At 41.1% G+C, this 21,664-nt stretch overlaps 1 protein-coding gene across 1 annotated transcript in view; it reads right to left on the bottom strand.

Annotated features, from left to right (window-relative positions):
* Positions 1-21,664, bottom strand: part of Hhla1 (HHLA1 neighbor of OC90) — a 36,242-nt gene that overhangs the window by 9,944 nt on the left and 4,634 nt on the right. Inside the window, exons 3-13 of the mRNA XM_076911416.1 lie at positions 19,530-19,586; positions 18,679-18,759; positions 17,468-17,551; positions 17,290-17,373; positions 12,258-12,341; positions 11,484-11,540; positions 11,294-11,380; positions 7,635-7,865; positions 6,452-6,688; positions 3,599-3,667; positions 3,194-3,268 (exon numbers count right to left, since the gene is read on the bottom strand). Coding sequence (XP_076767531.1) covers positions 3,194-3,268; positions 3,599-3,667; positions 6,452-6,688; positions 7,635-7,865; positions 11,294-11,380; positions 11,484-11,540; positions 12,258-12,341; positions 17,290-17,373; positions 17,468-17,551; positions 18,679-18,759; positions 19,530-19,586 — 1,146 coding nt within the window. The remainder of the gene's footprint in view (positions 1-3,193; positions 3,269-3,598; positions 3,668-6,451; positions 6,689-7,634; positions 7,866-11,293; positions 11,381-11,483; positions 11,541-12,257; positions 12,342-17,289; positions 17,374-17,467; positions 17,552-18,678; positions 18,760-19,529; positions 19,587-21,664) is intronic.

Raw genomic sequence — 21,664 nt, forward strand, 5'->3', positions numbered from 1 at the left:
ATATACCTGAGATAATTTAGAACTCTCAATCCTTCTGCCTCCATTCTCTGAGTTATAGGAATACAGGAATACTTCACCATGCCCAATTTATGTGGTGCTGGATATTGAACTCAGGGTTTCATGAGTGGCAGGCTGTAGCCTAAGAATGTAACTCTTTATCTGTAAATCTAACTGATTTTCTATTGAGCATTTTTTTTGTTACAACTCTGTAGTGGTACAAGTTAACTGATACTAATACATACCTGCTGTCTGAAAACACTGAAGATAACTCATATCCATAACAATGTAAGTGACTATTGTTTGGCAAGTATACAGTTGGGTTTTGCCCCATTTCAAATAGAAGAACTATTACTATAAGTTATAAATTGGCAAACTCTTTGAAATTACTTCCTCATGTTGGCTTGTAAATCTGATTCCCCTTTGATACAGTTTTAAGACCTTTTTGATTTCCCCATCAATTACTGAACTGAATAACGTCTTTAGTATACTGACAGATTTACATTCTAAATTTTACGAGACTTTTCTTGTGGTACTAGGAATGGAACCCAGGTCTTCAGGCTAATCAAGAGACCAACAGCTGAATATAACCCCACTCTGAGAATTTTTAAATAATAGTTTATCAGCAACATCTAGCAAATAAAGAGAGGGTTCACAAAGATATGAACTTTTAAAACATATAGAAACAAAATATTTTTTCAAGAGTTTATTTGAACATTAACTACCACACCACAGAACACGATCAGACTTTCATCAATGTGCCATTTAGAATCTACTGTGAACCGGGTACTTTCCTAAGTTTTTTTTACAAAGATTACCTCATCTAGTCCTTGTAACAACTGTGAAGCAGATATTGGAAGTCTTGTCATATAGAGGAAGTTATTGAGCATGAAGCAGATCAGTCACACCATAGGGAGGGAATGATTCTGCAGAGACCTATTTCTAGGCCCATGCTCAATAAGAACCATATCCCTACTAAATATTCAGTATCCTTAAGGATGAATTTGCACACATCATTCTATGCTGCACCTCATCTGTATTTCTTGGCCTCAGGGAGTGACCTCAGGAACTTAATTCATGACACTCGTGTGGCTCATTTGAGTACCAACACATCAGTTTGAGTCTGATTCCTAAATGTGACACCTGAATCTCTCTGCCTATGTAATTAGGCTTTACTTCTAGCCACATCATCATATATTTGTCTCCCCACTGTGCCCTTTATCCCAGCATCTCTGTAGTTTCCATTCTGAGGTCAGGGATGTCATTGCACAGGACATATCAGGACATATGGCTTTCCCATGCCTCAGAACATGGACCAGACTCCTTGTCATGGCAGCAACTTGCTCTTAATTTCACTCTCTCTGGCCTTAGTGCCTATCTTAGCTTCACCACAAGAATTCTAGCTAGAGAGGCCCTGCTCAGTCCCCGGGAATGTAGATCTTCTCGCTTCTGTGGGTTTGCTTATGCCAAGGCTCTGTAAGAGTATGTGCTTAACAGCATCGTGTCAGAAAGTATCTGCTCACTTGGGCGCCTGCATGACTTCTTCAGCTGAAAGGATTCTTTTCCTTGCTGTACAAAGTGCACACTACTTCTTCACTGAAGAACCCTATAATGCTCTTCTTTAACAGCCATTTGCATTGTGTGTGTGTGTGTGTGTGTGTGTGTGTGTGTGTGTGTGTGTGTGTGCCACATCTTAGAAGAGGTAATACAAAACTATAAAATGATCACAGATGCTGGAGTTAGGAATATATGGTCTCCAGACTCAGCCTCTTGTCTATAGGACCCATCAGAATCCTTTAATGAAGATAGCATTAACTTTTTTTCCTAGAATTATTGGGCAGAGAAATCAAGATGTTCCTAACTCCAGGTCTTGCACATAGTAGCTCAATATATCATCAATGAAGGGATAATTGAATGATTAAAAAAACCTTTGTGGCATATTTTTAAAATAATATTTGAATGAGCAAAATAATTTACTTGAAGATGTCAGAGCCTCTTTTATTAAGTGAATGCTTCATGAGACAGACAATAGACAGAAGGATAGAGATGGTACACAATAGGTAGGGAGATAGAGATCCATCAGACATGTATTAAAGAATTATCAGTAAAAATGGCTAGGAATATACAGACAGATGATACACGAGAGATGGGTGGATAAATGGACAAAGATATATATATATGTACACACACACACACACACACACACACACACACGGATGTAGATATAGTTAACATGTGTCTTAGCACTCAACCTGACAATATTGTTAGCACTACCAAAGTTTCTCTTTAGATACCCTAGGACAAGAGACACGATTTCTTGGTAGCACAGTTGGGTCTTTGTGTCTGAAAGGCCCATTTATCATTCACTGGAGGCTGTGAGGATTGAAGTAGGTCTGAGGGTTTTTGAAACAGGAGACTGTGCAGGCTCCAGCAACTTAATAATGCCCTGTTGACATATGACTGACCACTGCTGTAACATTCAGGAAGCTTGGATAAAAAGATATCCAGGAGAAGGTGGGGCCTGAGAACCTGTCCATCTTTGAGGACTTACTTTGTCTCCCATTTTGTAGGGAGCTAACAGCCCAGAAAAGAAAAGTGTGGAACAGCCAAAAGCTGAGAATAGAAATTCAAGTCCTGGGAGTTCTGTCTAGGAAGTCACTGCTTCTCAAACCCATGGGAAGGGACCACTCAGGGATATGACCAGCTGGACATCCTTTAAAACACAGCCACAGGGAGTTGCATCCAGCAATTGGGGCTTAGATTGTGCAGCAATCATTTTTGCCTTCTTTCTCTGATCGGCCAACCAGCAGCCAACGAGCTCATCAGGAGAGCAGCTTCTATTTGCAAAACTTCTATTGGCACGTTTTTCTAGATGTTCACTCAATGAATGTTGATCAAATTAAATAACACAGAGTTTTAAAATCCCAAGTCAATTCAGCACACATTATCGTAATACAAAACCATGTAGAAGGGGATAAAGAGAACAGATGTTTTTAGAGCTCACAGTAATTGCAGTTGTTCTTGCTTTAAATTGAGGGTATCAATCCTGGAGGCCACCCCTCTCAAAAGAAGTTGAGCTGAGATTTGCATCCCAGCAGCCTCAGTCTAGGCATTGATCAAACAAACCTCTTTATTAGACTAGGCAAGCACATTCATAAAACACAACCTTAAGCAATGGCCGGGTGTTCCTACTCACTTGAAACTTGATGGGCTGCTAGGACTCGGGCTGGCTCTTTCTCAGGGGTGAGTAGCCACTCTGCAGGAAAGCCATCTGTAAATATTAAGAGGAACATTCTTCAAAACTGAAATGAGATGGCCTTGGACTATTATATGCAAACAGTCAGAGAATCCTAACACCTTCAAGGTGAGGGTTCTTAAAATTCCATAGAGACATGATAGCCAAAGTGAAAGAAGTGGTTTAGCCACTATTACACAAATTTGCAATACAGCAATGCCATGGAATCGCTTCTTCTGACTCTTTCCCTGTAATAATGTACAATGACAGCATGCTTGCAGGTGCTTTTGTACCCCTGTTCCTCTTCTCCCAGGCTATACTTTCCTCCGAGGTATGCAGTTTCTTGGTCTGGCCATGCAGTCTCACCTGTCTGCGGGACTCTAGGAGCTGGTGCTTTGGTTGGATTTGTAGTCTGTGTTCCAGGCATGAGTGTTCCTGAGAAGAAAGAAGAAAGATAACCATTCATCTCTATTGCCTGAAGAAGATGCTCCACATTCTTACCAGTATGACTGACTGACTAGGCCGGACACTAAGAGGGACGTTGAAGGTGCAAGAGTAAGAAATGTAGCCACAATTAAGTTCTTCCTGGAGTACATAAGGGAATGAATGAGTTCCACCAGTAACTGGTAAAGTTTGATGGGGCCATTGGGAACTTGGCAATATTAGTAAGATATAGTGACACTGTATGGGAGAGCAATGGTACTGAACGGGAATGAGTTTGAGTATGGGCCCTTTGAGACAGAGAGAGCATGGCTTGCTTGTCATTGATCTGAGTTATGGTATACTCATGGACTCCATCCACATACATAATAATCACTGGTCAATAATTTCAATAATTTTAATAATAGCCTAGGCTCTCAGCTCAACATCTGTCTTTCATGCTCATAAAGTTTTGGTTTTAGGACCACTTCAGGACCTGATCCCTGATGACATGAGTCTGGCCTCTAGCAAGTCAGCAAAACAATCATGTTTTCTAGAAGGAGAGAGAGAGAGAGAGAGAGAGAGAGAGAGAGAGAGAGAGAGAGAAAGATAGAGAGAGAGAGACAGACAGACAGACAAACAGAGACAAAGAGAGACACAGAGAGACACAGAGAGAGATAAGCTGGGAGTTCCATTCTGAGGATGAATAAAGAGTAAGGCTGGGGTGCAACCTGGCCCAATACATAGGCACCCAGTTCAGCAGGTGCCACTGTTGACTGCAATAAGAAACCTACAGCTAGTGAGAATAGGCCTAGAAAGCAGAGCAAAAAGCTTGTGCAAAAAAAACTTGTGCAAAAAAAAAAAAAAAAAAAAAAAAGGAATGAGCAATTAGTACTGTTCTTAGTACTGTTCTATGGATGGACTTCAGAGAATGAAGTGGAAAGTAGGGGAAGTGCTGGGGTGTCCATGTTGTAGTCATCACTACTGTAATGCAGTCCACTATTTGTGACTGCTCTTCTGCTGGGACTGTGTTTTGCGGTGTCCAATTCGATGTGGCTGTCACTTCATGGTACTCCATGTGAGTTGCAGAGATGAATGCTACAGATGAATGCCCATTCACACTCGGCCTGTAACCATTAGGATCCCCAACTCCAATGGAAATCTTTCATTTTCTCAGGAAGGGTCAACATCATCTTTTGGTTTCTCTTTAGGTATTGACTAGACTATCACCTCCACTAAAAAAGTTACCAGTAATGTTCGCTTCCTTGATGGATTTCGGTGTAAATCTCGAGAAACGTGAACTGCATCCAACTTGTCTATCACTTAGTTTGACTGAGTGGCTTTGTGATCACAGAATACTGAGGTCTGTAAGGGACTGAGGGCTCTTGACAGTGCCTGTTGTGGATAGCTTGGCCAGTTTACGAGAGTTGCAGGAGATGATTGCTGTCCAAGTGCTTACATCCTAAACCAAACTCCTTGTTCTGGAAACTCTTAATTAATTACAAGAAAATGGAAACTCAGAGGAAGAAGAAAAATTTACTGTGAATAGTGTGTGTAGTTAAGGCAAGATTGCTGTCCAGACAGAGCTGACTTTCAAGGTGACTGTGGTCCCACTGACCAAAGCAAAGTGAATAGGTTCAATTTTCTTCTCCACTAGTATAAGGGAAAGAGGAGAGGAAGTGAAATGAAGAGGGGTAGAAGAGTGAACATGGTTGAAACACGTTATCTGCACATATGGCAACGACATCATGGAATGCTTTAATCTACAATGAATATGAAAAAGGAAAGAGGGGCAGCTGGAGTCCTGTGAAGAAGAAGCATTTGTTTTATTTTTAAATTCATAAATAAAAATAAAGGAATGGAATGAAGAAAAGAAAGAGAATGAGTTTGTTTTACAATCATTTATGAAATCACTACTTTTCCCTACTTTTTTCAGCATGTGTATTAAATTTCAAAACTTTTAAGTCTTTCAATGAACCCTCAGTGGAGTGATAGAAACACCAAACCACCCACAAAATTTTCAACCCCAAATTTCTCTTGTCTACAAATAAGGCATGCACAGGGGACAGAGCAGAGACCAGGGGAATTGCTAACCAATAACCGGCCCATCTTGAGACCCATTCTATGGGCAAGCACCAATTCCTAACACTATTACTGATACTCTTTTTTTGCTTGCAGACAGGAGCATGCTGTCCTCTGAGAGACTCCACCCAGCAGCTGACTCAGACAGATACAGATACTCACAGCCAAACAGTGGATGGAGCTTGGGGACTCTTACAAAAGAATAAGGGAAGGTTGGAGAGCCTATAAGGGCACAGGAACTCCACAGGAAATCCAACAAAATCAACTAACCTGGACCCTTAGGGCTCCCAGAGTCTGAATCATCAACCAAAGAACATACAAGGGCTGGACCTAGGCCTCCCTGCTCATATGTAGCAGATGTGCAGCTTGACTTTCATGTGAGTCCTGAACAACTCGAGTGGTAGCTGTCTCAAAAGCAGTTGCCTGTATGTGAGATATGTTCTGCTAGCTGGGCTGTCTTGTCTGTCCTCAGTAGGAAGGAAGTGCCTAGCCTCATAGAGACTTGAATTGCCAGGGTAGGGAAGGGATACCCAGGGGGCCCCTACCTGCCTGGAGGAGTAGAGGATAGGGATGGGGAAAGATTGTGGGAGGGGGCAACCAGGAAGGGGGCAGTGAGAGAAATGTAAAGTGAATAGATAAAATAAAATTTTAAAAAGAGGCTTTCAAAACAGACCTTTTCAAGGGTGATTATAATGAAGGTGAAATGTTGTCTCTCACCCGAAGCTATGCTGGGCTGTGCTAGTCGGCTGGGTGTGGTTGGTATCCCAGTAAGATGCAACAGGTTTTCTGTGCTCCTGAGCTGCTGGGCGTCTTCAGTGGAGGCCGATGTGGAGGAAAGGCTTGCCCAGGGTGGTCCTCCAGGTGTGCTATCATCCACAGACAGTGGCATAGACATAGATACTCTAGGTACTTGTGTGTATCTATTTGTCACCCATGGTGTTCTGGTCATGTTCCCTGTAGTGTGTTGAAAGTGACAACCATTGGTATTGCTGTACTTGATCTCCTCAATCATGTGTAAAACTATAGACATATCAAATGCCCTCAAAGGGCAAGTGAAATATTTATGTATAACACAGATAATTCTTACATTTCGCCATGGACTGGATAGGCAGATTAAATTGAATTTTGTTTTCTCTGGCAACAAGTCAAAGAAACATCTGGAGAGATGGCCTGGTTGTTAAGAGAACTTGCTGGTTTTGCAGAGGACCCAGGATCTGTTTCTAGAACCCACACAGTGGCTGTCAATCACCTATATCACCACCTCCAGGAAATCAGATGTCCCCTTCTGGCCTCTGATAGCACTGCATGCATTTGATGCACATACATTCACACAGGACACAGTTTGTTCTTGTTTTCAGTGTTGGAGATGGAACTCAGAGCCTTGTACATCTGTGTATAGTTTTGAATGTGAATGTACTTGAACAGTAGTTCTCTTACATTGCTTCTTGTATTTGGTCACAGCAAAAGAGAAAGTAGCTAATACAGCAAAGAAGCACTTGCCACTGAGATACATACACTGCCCCTTTTAGCCTTGACATTAAACTGGAAATAATTGATGATGATGATGATGATGATGGTTGTTTAAATAAAATGTCTTATTTTAGCAATTACTATCATCATACAAGATATAGTCAGTGAGGAGGCTGGGTTAAGGGTACCAGAGAACACTTGGTATTAATTTGGGGACTTCATAAGACAGTATATTTCAATATAGAAATCTATTAATGTGAATTTTAGAAGTATATGTCATCAGTTCAATTTCCATCCTTGACTGACCCTTTTGAACCCTGCTACATTAAGCTGTGGCATCATTTAAGGTAGTGGGAAGAGTTAGATGTAAGACTAGAGGAAACAGAAGAAAGGCACAGCAAAGCAAAGAAAACTCAAGGAAGTATCTTACCTGATGTTGGGGCACTACTCTGTGTGCCTATGATCCCAACAGGAAGCTCTGGAAACATCTGTTTGTTTTTTGTCACCTCTTTCTCTGAAGAAATACTTGTCTTTGTCCAGGGGAAGGTCTTCAGAGCAGATACCCATTGTGTGCTCCAGCGTGCAGAATATGATCTTAGAAGTGACTGCTGGCTTTGAGTTGTGAGCCTTGAAGTCCTTGCTGTTCCCCTGGTAGTTGCTCCTCAAAGGAAACAGTCAATGGCAGTTTTAACTTACTTGCCACTTTGGGCAAATAGAACTGTTGAGTCACAAAAAGACAATTAGGCAGGCAGTAGCTACATGAAATATAGATATTACGATATTACTGTGAATAGTACCAAATGTCACCAAAGGATGTTTTCTCCTTCATGAACAGTGGGGTTAAATATCACACAAATGCTGTGCAATAAACCACTGTGAACAGAATGTAAAGCTGTCAGATCTAAGAGTACCAGGCTGACTGTCAGCCACTGACTTAGTCATCAGTAACTGATAGCACTCAGGGACTTATCAGATTTCGCATGTGTCTGCCGTCCTCAGCTGCTCCATGATTCAGGTACTTGTCTCTGCAAGAGTAATGAGGTTCATGCTATCTGCCCTATGGCTATGTGTAGAAACATCAAGAGAAGCTGGGCTTTCCAACAAAAACTACTTGAAAAACTGACCTTCAACAAAGACTGGTGGACCAAAATATGGATTTATCATTATTCCCCAATGGATAAAATAAAAGAGGCACAAATGTCAAGTTGGCTAATGCTCTCCTTTAGGAAGCCTGAGATGATGCTAGGCTGAGGAGTCTGGACCTAAAGTGAGAGGCACCAACTAGCCTACAGGGTTGCTTCTTCTGGATGGAAAAGGCCTGATTCTCACTGAGCCTGTGCTGAATTTAGTTTACCACTTGTCCTTTGGCAGGTATTGAATGTAGGAAACGTACTATGTAGTTGCCAGAGGTGATCCTATTGGAGGGGGCTCTTGTGCATTGTATATTCAGATGCTGATTTTTATGCCCCTAGATCCAGTTACACTCTGGACAGAGGCATTGTCATGAATATTGTAGAATCTCCTGTATTAATGGGATGTAAAGTATGCTCACCAATTATCTCTGATTGGTTAATAAAATGCTGAACAGCCAATGTGGTGAGTTGAATATGCTTGGCCACTAGAAATTTGCACTATTAGGAGGGATGGCCTTGTTGGAGTAGGTCTGGCCTGGTTGGAGGGGGTAAGTCATTGTGGGGTGGGCTTTGAGGTCTCCTGGGCTCAAGCTCCAATGAATGTGGAATCAGATCCTCCTCCTGGCCGCCTATGGAAGATAGTCTCCTCCTGGCTGCCTTTGAATCAAGATATAGAACTCTCAGATTTTCCAGTACCATGTCTGCCTGGACACTGCCATGCTTCCTGCCATGATGATAATGGACTGAACAGCTGAAATCATAAGCCAGCCCCAACAGAATGCTCTCTTTTACAGGAGTTGCCTTGGTCATGTTGTCTCTTCACAGCAAAAAAATCCCTAATAAATCTCCCGTTGGGGATCTGTCTTTACTGAAAGAGCACTAAGACAACCATTGACTGGGCAGAGAAGACAGGAAGGCTAAACTTCAAATCCCAGCCTGGGGTCCCAGGGTGATGAGCCAGGTAGAAGGAGTTGACCAGGAGGCAGGTGACGGTCTAGGAGAAGAAGAGCCACAAGGCTAAGAAGACACTCACGATGAGATCTGACAAGGAGGTCGCCAACGGAGTTCTCCATGAGGACAGAGAGCTATGGTAGAGTGAACCAAGAAGAGACTGAATGCACATAACTCAGGGCATGTGCTTAGAATTAGCAAAGCAGCATATAACATTAGAATCATCTGCTCAGTTATTGTGCTTCAGGATTGTTGAATAAATCTGTAAGTCTCCATCTTAGTCATTCAGGAGCTAGCTGGGTCAGAAAAAAAACTGCCTCTTTTAAATATTATTCTATAACACAGAAATCCTCCTTTCTCTCTCCTGCTTCACATTTAGACCCCAAACTCCTCACATTACCTAAGCTTTGATCCCAAGAGTGAGACATGTACTAGGTCCTCTCAGCCCATCTGTCACCTGGCCAGGTAAGGGCCCATCAGGTATTTCAACAGAAGTGCCAATGTGTAGATAGTTTCTCTTTGCCAGAGGATCTGTCCTTACTGAAAGAGCACTAATGAAAGCCAGGGTTGAGACCAGGTTTGAAAAGAAGAGACTGACTCAGCCCTCAGTTCTGTCCTCAGAAGCAAGAAAAGAAAGGGAACTTGTTATAGGCCTAGTTCATCTCCGTACCAAGTGGCCCTGTCCCTTACAAAATAAGTTTCTTCTACAGCATGATCAAAAGATGCCCTGCAGTAAAACAAGTCAGAGAAGCTTACTGCCATAAAACTGAAGCACCATTGATTGTGTTTATCTGTTCACTGTGGAGACACTCATGAAAAGCTTACTTTGTGATTACATGTGCTTACATGTGACACAGTGATGAATAAAGTACTCTGTGGGACAACAGGTGGTTGTTCTCCTTCAAGGTTCATTCACCGAGGAGGTACAAATGTAAATGCCACTGTGGTGTAACCAAGAGTAACTGAGTCCTGATGACAGATACTGGGTTGAAGCACAAAAGATGGATGTTGGTTGGGGAATCTTTAGGGCATGAGAAGACAGCATCTGGGGTGCCAAACAACAAACCCTCGGGCTTATAAACCACCACAAATCAGAGTAGGACAGAACTTCCACACAGAGATGACAGAATAAACAAGCTTTCACAGAATGTTGGGGAAATGTTTTCTGCTACCAACATGGGCAGTGATCTCAAATTAAATGTAGACGAGGAATCATGGGAAAATAACAAATATATGAAGGAGAAAAAGTGTTCTCTCTAAGAACTCTGGAGCCTCTGTTGCTGCTGACTGTTGTGTTTGATCAGGCAAATGACATAATCTAGGTCATATCTAAGGACCATTGCTCTTGTGTCCAAGCATGGATAGTTTGAAGGCAGATGCAAAAGTGTGACAAAAGGAACTTGGTCATAGGCTGCTCTATGGAAATGATGAGGACTGGACACACACACACACACACACACACACACACACACACACACACACACACATTAGGCAAAGGAACAGCCAGATACCATGTACTAAGTGTGAAGAAGAAAGAGGACTTAGCAGTGGTTCCTAAATGGAACCTGGTGACACAGAACACAGATGGTGTTGAGAGAAGACGTATGGGAAGAGCTAGAGAAATATTGAGAGGTGATGACTCTACAATGAGGATCAGAATTTTAAATAGCTTCAAGAGCCCAATAGTGAACATAAAAAAATAATATGTAACGTGACAGGTGACAGTGTGGGTGTAAAGAGACAGTTGTCCCTCACTGCAGAGAAAGGAGATAGCATCTACTCAACTCAAACTGTTCATTGTCATTGAAAAGAGTATCAGGGTGGCCAATTTCTGCCCCTTCCGCAAAATACTCCAGAAACCAACTTTTTAAATGAAAAAGAAAAATTCTCCAATTTTAACACCATCTCATTTTAAAAAGTACCTGAAGGCCGCATTTCTTCTATAGTAAGCTGAGGCACGGTGGGGGGTGGGGGCACTCTGGCCTCTAAAATAATTTACACTCACCCAAAGCATTGGAAACACCACTGGTAAATGTGTAGTTGATAACAGGGGATTTCTCCACCATCTCCCAGAAGTCAGAAAGATTCCTTCCTGAAAAAAAAAAATCACACCATGGAGACGAAATCTTGGGTTTGCTTGCTGGAGTGTGAAGCTCAGTACTCACTCAGAGAACCTCCAGGTCATTGCTGCTCACCTGACTTTCCCACCATGACACAGATGAAGACACAATCCGATTCATTGGTCTGACTCACTGTAAGACAAACCAGAACACAACCACAATGTTGCAGTGGCCAACCAGGGCATGGTCTCTAGGATCGGCTCTAAGGCTACAATGTTGTTTCTGTCTGTCTGATCCTCCTCTCAGCATATCATGTATACTGTCTCACTAAACACTCATTATCATCTTACGGAAGATGTAGGCACATGTCTGCAGACCTTTAACAGAGCATCCCCAGTGTGTTTAGAGACCACTGTGTTTAGGAACACAGACATTTTATATTTTGAATGTTTCCTGGCATGTTTGTACCATACTGATTGAAGATCTCCCAGGAGCAACCAGGGAAGCCTACAGCAGTCCCATTCATGTCAGCCATTATTCATTTGTGAAAATCTTTGACCCCTTACAGTATGTAGAAAATAGTCACCTTCTCCAAGTCTGCCTTTTTGTCTTTAAAAGAGAATCGGAAGTTACAGCCACTGTTAGAGTCTGCTGATACCCTCCCTATGTTGATTGTGGTATTAGCCTTTCAATTTGTGTGACTCCAGAAAGATGCCTGTTTGAATGATGGAGACATCAAGGACTGGTATTAGAAACAAGCTCACACATATAACCTAAATTGAGTTTTCCTGAGGGTGTCTTGCAGCCTGACCCATAACAGAGCCTGGGATGTGGAAACCTACCAGGCTTCGCTATATTTTTTGAGGAATACCAGAATTAAAGCTTGCTAGGCACCATAGACATACACACCAGAGAGGATGGAGGTTGACTTAAAAATCTCAGTGAGGTAGCTGGTAGAATTTCCAACAATGTCCACCAGCAACGCTGTGAAATCTGCAAGACAAGTTGGAGAAGCTCCCTGAATTCTGAAGCAGAGACACAAGGGGGAGGAGGTTCCATAAGATTTTACTTTTTTTCAGAATATATTTTACAATTGTAATTTAAGTTAATCTGTTAAAGACTATTGCTACTCACACCTAGAAAAATAATAACAAAAAACAGTAAAGGCAAATCCAAGCAGAGAACTTTTATAATCCAGCTCTTTCTCTTGTAATATCTAAGAACTACCAAAGATCTCTACTACGTCATCTGACTTTGTTAGGCTATCAGATCTATTCAAGAGGATTCAAACCCACAGACATGTAAGGTTTATTTACACAAAGTTGGAATTTGAAAATGCAGCAAAATTTAATGTCAGGCTGTGAACTACAGACATCAAAATAGCCAAAGACCTACAAAATAGCTAGGGGAATATGTCCTTTGGCCCACTTTACTTAGAGCATAGAAGGGAAAGTCTGGGAGATTTTTATAACACTTTAGCTTGCAGAACCATTGAATATATTCTGAACACAAAATCACTGGATGGCTTCCAGTTCTGCCTCATAAAGATGCTTCTTTTCCTCATCAACAGGATTGGGAGTTGCTTGGAAGAACAACCAGGCTTGAAAACACATACACTGTAGATGCAGATTAATGTTCTATGATAATCAGTAGTTGGTATAGTAGGACAACACTAGCAGGAGATGGAAGATGAGCCCGAGTCACAACGTAACTGTGTGGTCCCATTGTTACCCTGTGCTGGCTGGTTTTGTGTGTTAACTTGACACAAGTCAGCTATCAGAGAGGAAGAAGCATCAGCTGAGACAATGCCTCCGTGAGATCCAGCTATAAGACATTTTCTCAATTAGATAACAATAAGGGAGGTCCTGGCCCATTGTGGGTGGTGCCATCCCTGGGCTGGTGGTCCTGGGTTTTATAAGAAAGCAAGCTGAGCAAGCCGGCAAGCAGCACTTACTATGGCCTTTGCAGCAGCTCCTGCCTCCCGGTTCTTGTTCTGAGTGAGTTTCTGTCCTGGCATCCCTCAGTGATGAACTACAATATGTACCAATGTGGAATTGTAAGTCAAATAAACCCTTTCCTTCCCAATTTGCTTTTTTGGTAATAGTATTTCCTTGCAGCAATATAAATTAGAACTAAGTCACCCTGGATAGAGAATTGCTAAAGAGTATACCCTGCTGATGTTGACACAACTCATCCAGAAGGCTGGAAAGCATGAGTCTCTTCTTTCTATATTATGTTGCAGAGCCTACTAATGTGTTCAGTCTCATTACTTATCCATCTACCTTCCTTCTACTTCTCAAAACTCTTCATTAATTCACTTACCCAATATATATCCATGGGATGTCTACAATGTGCCAGACACCTGCTAGGTACTGGAGATTTTTGTAATATATACAGTAGAAGTTAAAGTTAATTGGGGGGTGGAGCAAGGATCAAAATGGATCAGCATGTAAAGGTATTTATCACCAAACCTGCTGATTTGTGTTGGATGTCCAGGCAGGACTCATATGATGGAAGGAGAAAACCTACTCTTGAAAGTTGTCCTCTGACCTCTGGATATGTGCTATGGTACACTACTGTTGCGTGTGCATGCTCCCTATCCAATAAATACATAAGTAAATATATGTTTAAAACACTGTAGAATTAATGGGAAAGACAGACTCACAAGTTGAATGATGAAATATAAAGTTGTATAGAAGCTATGAACAGCACTCTGGATTCAGATACCAAGGATTGATCCTAGTTCTGTCCAAGGATTACAAAAAAGATGATTGTACCTGACCAGAGAGTCTTATAGCATATTCCAGAGCTTGTATTTGAGTTGAGATTTGCCTTGAGCCAAAAGTCCTCTCCTCCTAAGATCCCTACCACCCACTCACACAACTCAGCATCCTTTGTCCACTTCCTGTTTGAAAGTATGTTTGCAACTCTTTCAGTTCAGTTCAAAATAAAGCCAGTTATTGTTACTTTGAAGATATTCTTCGTTCCCACAGAAATTCAATTAGTTGATTTATTACCAATGTTGAGACACTTTGTGTCAAAGTCCCTTTATATGAAAATAGAAGACAGGTACAATTTTTTTTTTGTCTATCCAACTAGTGATGATTTAAGACTACTTTTTAATATTCAGTGTGAACAGGCCGTGGGATCCATTTGAGCTTTGCTGACAAGAGGGTAAATGCCTGTAAGAATTCTAGAAGTTTTAACAAATTGAATCACAACAAAATTGTTTTCCTGTCAGCCAAGAATTTCATTTCAAGGACTTTATTCTACAGAGATAATTTGGCTAGTGCTCAAGTGATTCTGCACAGGTGCTCCCCACAGCGCTATTTATAATAGTAAATGTCAGGAATAGGAGACAGGTAAATAACCATCACCTTGTCTTTCAGTGAATAGTGAACATCTTTTTGAAGGACTTGCCATATTTCCATATATTGGGATAGAATGCATTTTAAGACACACACTCCAAAATAACTTACCAATTGCACATATGATGGGGCATTAAGACATCACTTCACCCTCACCAAAAAATGCTTCTTCTTGCAGTAGATGGGAATTAACACAGAGACTCACAACTGGACAATGTACAGACAGAAGCTTTGGAACATTCAGCCCTAAACTGAATCTTATTATCAAACCCCTCCTCTCAAAGCTCAGGGATGGAATTTGAAGAGGAGACAGCAAGATCATAAAAGCCAGAGTTGATAGACCATGCCAATGTAACAAGACAACAGGACTGATGGATGTTTACTTTCAGAGACTGTGACAGAACACACAGGACCTGCATAGAGTCAAAGTAGATGGGTCCACCCACTCTGAAAGACAAGTGGCCACAAAGTACCACCCCAGCCAAGAATCTATTTACAATGAACAACTTTGGGAAAGGGAAATTAGCTTTCTCCAATAGAGTCATTGAGTACATCAACCACACTCCAGGAAAGACCTTATGCTCAGAAATAACTGAATTCTATGTTTGTTAGTTTGTTAGTTTTTGTGCACTCCTTATTTTGTTTTTGTTTTGTCTTGTCTAGTTTCAGTTCACTGGTTTGATTTTCTTTTGATTTTTTTTGAGAGAGAGAAAGAGAGAGAGAAATAGAGAGAGAGAGAAAGAGAGAGAGAGAAAGAGAGAGAGAATGTTAAATTTTAGTTAGAACAAAGTGTCTCTTTTCTTTTTAACAACATTATATCTTTAAGTCTTCTTTGCAGTGGTATAGTCATATCCCTAAATTCTGCACAATGGTATACAAATGGTGTCTGCACTGTAAGTATATGGCAAGTGAGTATGCCTTCCAATTCTTTTCACCCTTGTCTTATCAATAGAGTGTGGTGGTAAACTGCCTTACATCCTGAGGACAAAGGCAATACCTTATAGAAGCAGAGAAAACAGAAGAAACCCAGGCCTTTATATTTATAGGTTACATAGCTATTTTAAATGTTTTCAAAACATATTAATGTAAAATACATTAAATAGTTAAGTAGAAAATGGAGCAAGGAAAAGAAGCCCTTGTTTCTTTTGCAATCCATATTTTAACAAGTAACCAGAGAAATCCTTTTACAGATATGGTACAAACTCTTGGAAGTTGGTCTGGTGCTTCTATGTATTCAAATGTCAAATTCAGTTCCCCAAGATCTGGTTTCTCCAAATGAACAGATCCTCATATATATCCACTTTTGTTGTATAAACCTTACCCCCTACATTATCCTTGATTGGTTAATAAAGATGCCTACAGCCTGGGCTGGGCAGAGGAGATGGGGCAGGGCAGAGGTTCCAGTGGTCTTAGGCAGGGAACAGAAAGAAGAGAGGAGAAAGGATGAGGAGGAGAAGGAAGAAGTTGGCATGGGGTAGATGGGTTGTGAGCACATGGCCATGAGGGCTACTGTTGGGAAGGAGTAGTCTAAGCAGAACATGGCTAGTGATATCTCTGGGTTACTGAGAGGGAAATAGGCAGAATAGCATAGAGGGTTGATATCTGCTCAGTTTTAATGCTTTAAGGATTAATATAAATATAAAGGGTTTGCATTTTTTATTTGGGAACCAAATGATCTAAAGTGGGGTAGAAGCCCCCAAATAATATTGACCACCATAACAAGCCTTGTAGTTCCTTGGCGCCAGAGAATCACACTATGGCACTGACTTCCTGAGTTGTTGTCCTTGTGTTCTGTTAGCTGCCAGGCATTTGTAATGCCTTTATTTAATTTCTGTCCCTTCATCTAGACCAGTGGTTCCCAACATTCCTAATGCTGCAACCCTTTAATACAGTTGCTTTCCCGTGTTGTGGTGACCTTCAACCATAAAATTATTTCATTGCTATTTCATAACTTGTTATTTTTGCTACTGTTATGAATTGTAATACTCAGAATATCTGATATTTGATCCCTCCCAATGGGGTCAGGACACACAGGTTGAGAATTTTAAGAAACAAGTAATACATTTGTATTATAAAAGTAATATACAGTGTCATTGAAAAGAATTCCAAATATTACAAGTCTATATTGATGAATATTCTTCCATTTCAAAACACTTCAATCTTTTCATCAGAGATAATAGCCTTTCTGATCTTCAAATAAGTACACATTTTATCATTGATAACACTATATTCTGGATACGATTTAGAATTTCTTTTCTTATCTGAAAATTCTTGGGAACATTGATTCCCTCTTAGAGGCTACACACCATTGTTCACTATATATGGCTATGTTTCAAAGTTTTCCAGTGGTAGATATTTACATTTTTCCATAATTTTGCCACATAAACAATGGTAACAAATACCCATTTGTGTTTACATAGAGATTTCTCTATAGAAAAAATAGACAAGAAAATATGCACACATTTAAGTGTAATAAGCATCACTATGTTTTATTTTACTATGAGAAAAAAAATACACCCAAATGGCACAATCAAAATTGGAAAAGCTACAAGGGTATAGTGGACTCCACCTACCTGATAAGTCATTGGTCTTATTGCTCAAACAGTAGCAATACCTGGTAGGGAATTTGGCTGGGTCAACCGTCTTTGGGTTGGAAACTGAAAAGAAAGTATTCCCTTAGTGCCATGACACTGTGCCTGGCCCTGAGCCCCTCACCCACCACATCACCACAGGAAAACCGTTATCACTTACTGTTGTAGATGGCCACGGAAACCTTGTGAAAGGCAAAAGAACTATAGGAAGTGATGCTAAGCACAGAGAAGAATTGCTTGCTATCTGCTGAAGAGGAAGAGAGAGAAGTACAGATGCTTACTGACATAGTTTTAAATGAATCAATACTACCAATGCCTGTGACTCCAGTTCTGGGAGGCTGAGGTAGGAGGTTTGTGTGTTTGTAGTCAGTCAAAGCAATGCACTAAGACTCTGTCTTGAAAATCAATCAGAAAAGTACTTGTGTGAGAGAGAGCAAATATGAACAAGGTAAAGGTTATATTTATATCAAAATGTTGTAATCAGACATCTAGACACATGTAATAAAATAGAGACCTGAGCATGAATACATATAACCATGGTTACATGATATATTTTAGTTAGGGTTTCGTTTGCTCCTACCAATGACCAAAAGAAATTTGGAGCAAAAGGAGTTTATGTTCTCTTACAGCTTGTGTCCATTATCCAGGTTAGTCAGGCTGGAAATGAAGGCAGTAACCTGGAGACAGAAACTGAAGCAGAAGCCATGGAGGAGCAAGCTTTTTTGCTTGCTCACTTTCAGCTTTCCCAGTCTGCTTTTGTATAGTCTCCAGTCCCATCAGCTCAGGGGTGGCACCACCTACAGTGACCTGATCTCTGACACATACATTATCAGTCAAAAATATATACCACAGGCTTGCGTATAGACGAATCTAGTAAAGGCATTATCACCGTTGAGGTTCCTTCTTCCAAAATTACTCTAGCCTGTTTCAAGTTAATGTAAAATTAGCCAGTACATGATATTTGCCAAAGATGCCAAAAACACACAGTGGGGAAAAGATAGTATGTTCAAGAAGCTGAGAAAACTGGATGTCCACAAGCAGAAGAATGAAATTAGACTCGTATCTACCACCTCGCGTGAAAATTAACTCCAAGTTGAGCAAAAATTTTAATTAAAACCTGAAACATGAAAACTCTTAGAAGAAAACAAGATAAAGCTGTAGGAAAGGGTTTTTTGAATAGGACTCCATTTTCCCAGTAACTAAGGACACAATTGACACCCAAGACATTGTAAAACTTAAAAGACTCTGGACAATTAAGGAAACAATCAAGTAAAGACGAGACACACATACTGTGGGATAATCTTTTTCAGTTATGCACCTTACAGAGGACAGAGAAGTCCATATAGCCATGGTATTCGAATGGGTGGTTACCTTTTAAAGCTCTCGTGAGCATGCCATTCACAAGCTCTGTCAGGTTGAGCGCAGACAGATCAACTGACCTTGCTGGGAGTTCTGAAAGAGATTTAAAACCATCTCTGCTAGGATCTGCTCTGCAACAGAAACTGTTTCCCATTTCCAAACTTGGACTGGAACTTCTTCAGGCACATGTTGAACATGGACTAAGTGCCAGACACAAGGAGCTTAGAGGTAAGCAGCAATTCATGTTGGGAACTCTGTAGGTGACAGTCAATGACACATACTGTGACTCGCTTAGCACTTGTTTGTAGAGACTGTTTTATTTCTGTGTTTGGAGACAGACTGCCCGTCACCCACAGGAGGAGGGTTCAGGGTCATCATGAGTGTTGTCAGCACCTCTGAATTTGGAGATTGGCATACTAATTCATATGCAGACACACCTGTGGCAGGGTACTGGAATCTACTAAAATATTACTATATTTTAATATTTCACAATTCCAACATATGGGTTCCAACCTCAGAAATGCAGATTTAATAGAATTTGAATATGACCTAGACACCAGTATGGAACAACAAAACCCCCAGGTATTGGTGGGTATAGTAATATGGAGAGAGGTTGTTGCTTAAACTATTCCCTTCTCCCAGCTGTTACTTGTGGAGAAGAAAACAAGGTAGATGGAGTGGTTGATGGTCCCGTTTCCTCTTTTAATGTACTTTATTGTAAGCATTATCTATTCCATTTTTTACTTTATGCTTAGATGATATTACCCCTACTTTGTCGATTGGGAATTCTTTTAGAGACCTAGAAAAAAACTTGCTCGGCATCTAGATTTCCATACCAAGGTGGAGGTAAGGAGAAAACTCACCTGTAGTTGCAAGAATCTCTACACCCTTTACCATCTTTTTTTCTCTGAAGACAGACTCTGGGAAAGGAAAAAAATATGACCAAGCATAAATCTCTAGTCCCAGCCCTGTGAGTAGGATCACTGAGAAACCCTGAGAAGGGAAGAGACTGGGTCTTACACTTGCTCCTCTAATTTGGTTTTAGGTCTAATGTGCAGACTGGCTGTGGTCTAGAGAACCATATACTCATAAGTAAAATACGGATAATTCAGAGTGTGTGATCTACCTACCTCATTAACTGAGTCAGGAAACCAGGCTTCAGAGAAAAGAATGACTGGTCTGACTTTGCACAATGAAGTGCTCTCTCTCTCTCTCTCTCTCTCTCTCTCTCTCTCTCTGTGTGTGTGTGTGTGTGTGTGTGTGTGTGTGTGTGAAGGGCTCAAAATTTACTTTGTAAAACTGCAGTTCAGTGGGCCTTCAGAATATCAAGCCTCTTGCCTGCGAGCTTCTGGCTTCAGGAAGAGTCTTTCTTGTCTGTGGCTCTGGAAGGAGGATACCCATGAGCAATGGCAGTAGGAGCTGTAAGGGCACTAACCTGGTTATAGGGGAGGAAAAGCCTCTTTGTGACAGTGACTGTCCTGGGCAACTAATCACTTTGAATCAGAGGGTGGAGAATCACACTGTACTTGTTGCTATCACTGCTGCAGAGATGACCGTTCATGGAAATCAAGATGAAAAATGTTGACGAGTAAAGGTATCAAGTCTGGGAAATGTGCCCATTGTTTCTGAGTAAGGAAAGAGTAGGGCAGGGCCATACCTGCTGCATGAAGGAAGGAGCCATATTTCTCCTTCTTGAGGCCTTCGTTTCCAGACACTGAAACAGAAGTTTCCACCAGTGAAATGTACCCTAGGGCATCTCCTCACAGAGTACGGAGCATCTTTATAAATCGTCTTGTCCATCATTTCTTTTTAAGGATGGAAAGACAAAAATCATGAAAATTTAAGTGATAGACCCAGGTCCCACAACAGGCAGAAACCAAGAGAAAACTGAAACACAAGCAGAAGGGATTTTCAGTAAGGCATCTCCGCTATGGTTTTCATCTTGGTTCATTATAGTATTTTTAGTATACTAAATAGTTTGTTTCTGTTGGTAGCCGATTTTAAACAGAAATCGGCTATCAGTTTTGCAGCCATCTTGAGCTATATACCCTGACATAAGACTTGTTTTTCAACAGCCTACAACAGCTGAAGCACACTCTGATATCCCACATATTTTATTTTGTTGTTTACTGTCCCCAGCTGCAAGGTGCACAGTGCACGTGTTATCTACACTATACACGCCTGTAAGGCTTACATCATATCAACACCTGCAAGGCACGTGGTATCTACTCGCCTACAAGGCACGTGGCAAAAGCGTATAAATACCCCAGATTTCCCTTCAATACAGAGACAAGGAAGAATACGGGAGACAATGAGAGAGATAATAAAGGAGAGAGAGAGAGAGAGAGACAATAAATGAGACTTGAGACTTGATCAGAACCTCTGTCTTGTCTCCATTCTTCCTGTCTCTTCCCCTTTATCCCCACTCTCTCTCTTGCTAGACCCTGACTTGCAGACCGGAGCAGCAGCCTGGGCCCGGAAACAGTGGCCGCCAAGCCTGGAGTGTAGAGGGTCGCAACATTTTTGGCGCCCAATGTGGGGCAGCTCGGGTGTTACAGTTTGGCCACTCAACGTGGGGCAGCTCGGGTGTTACATGTTTCATTATAGTAGGAAGATGCAATATGAAATCAACCCCTTTACAATATTTTAAATTTTTACTTTTTTACAGTTTTATACATGTATGTAGTAGATCCCAGTCATTTTCATACCTCTATCTTCTATGCTTATTCCAGATGCCAAGTCTTTCATTTTGTTTTGTGACTCACTGTGTATAACCAGGGCCACTCTGGTTATACTGGATATACTGAGCAACTTTTCACTGGCTATATCACTAAAGAGAATGATGTCTTTCCTTCCAGCATGCTTCAACTGCCTTTAGCTGTGGCATGATCCAAGTGAGATCGTTATTGACAACTGTGATTTAACCAATGTAGTTGGTTGGCCTGATGCTAGTTGTATTCTATTGCTAATACTGGTACCTCAAGAGGTGGTTGAGCAG

The sequence above is a fragment of the Arvicanthis niloticus genome, chromosome 13 (assembly GCF_011762505.2).
Source record: "Arvicanthis niloticus isolate mArvNil1 chromosome 13, mArvNil1.pat.X, whole genome shotgun sequence".
Classification (NCBI taxonomy): domain Eukaryota; kingdom Metazoa; phylum Chordata; class Mammalia; order Rodentia; family Muridae; genus Arvicanthis; species Arvicanthis niloticus.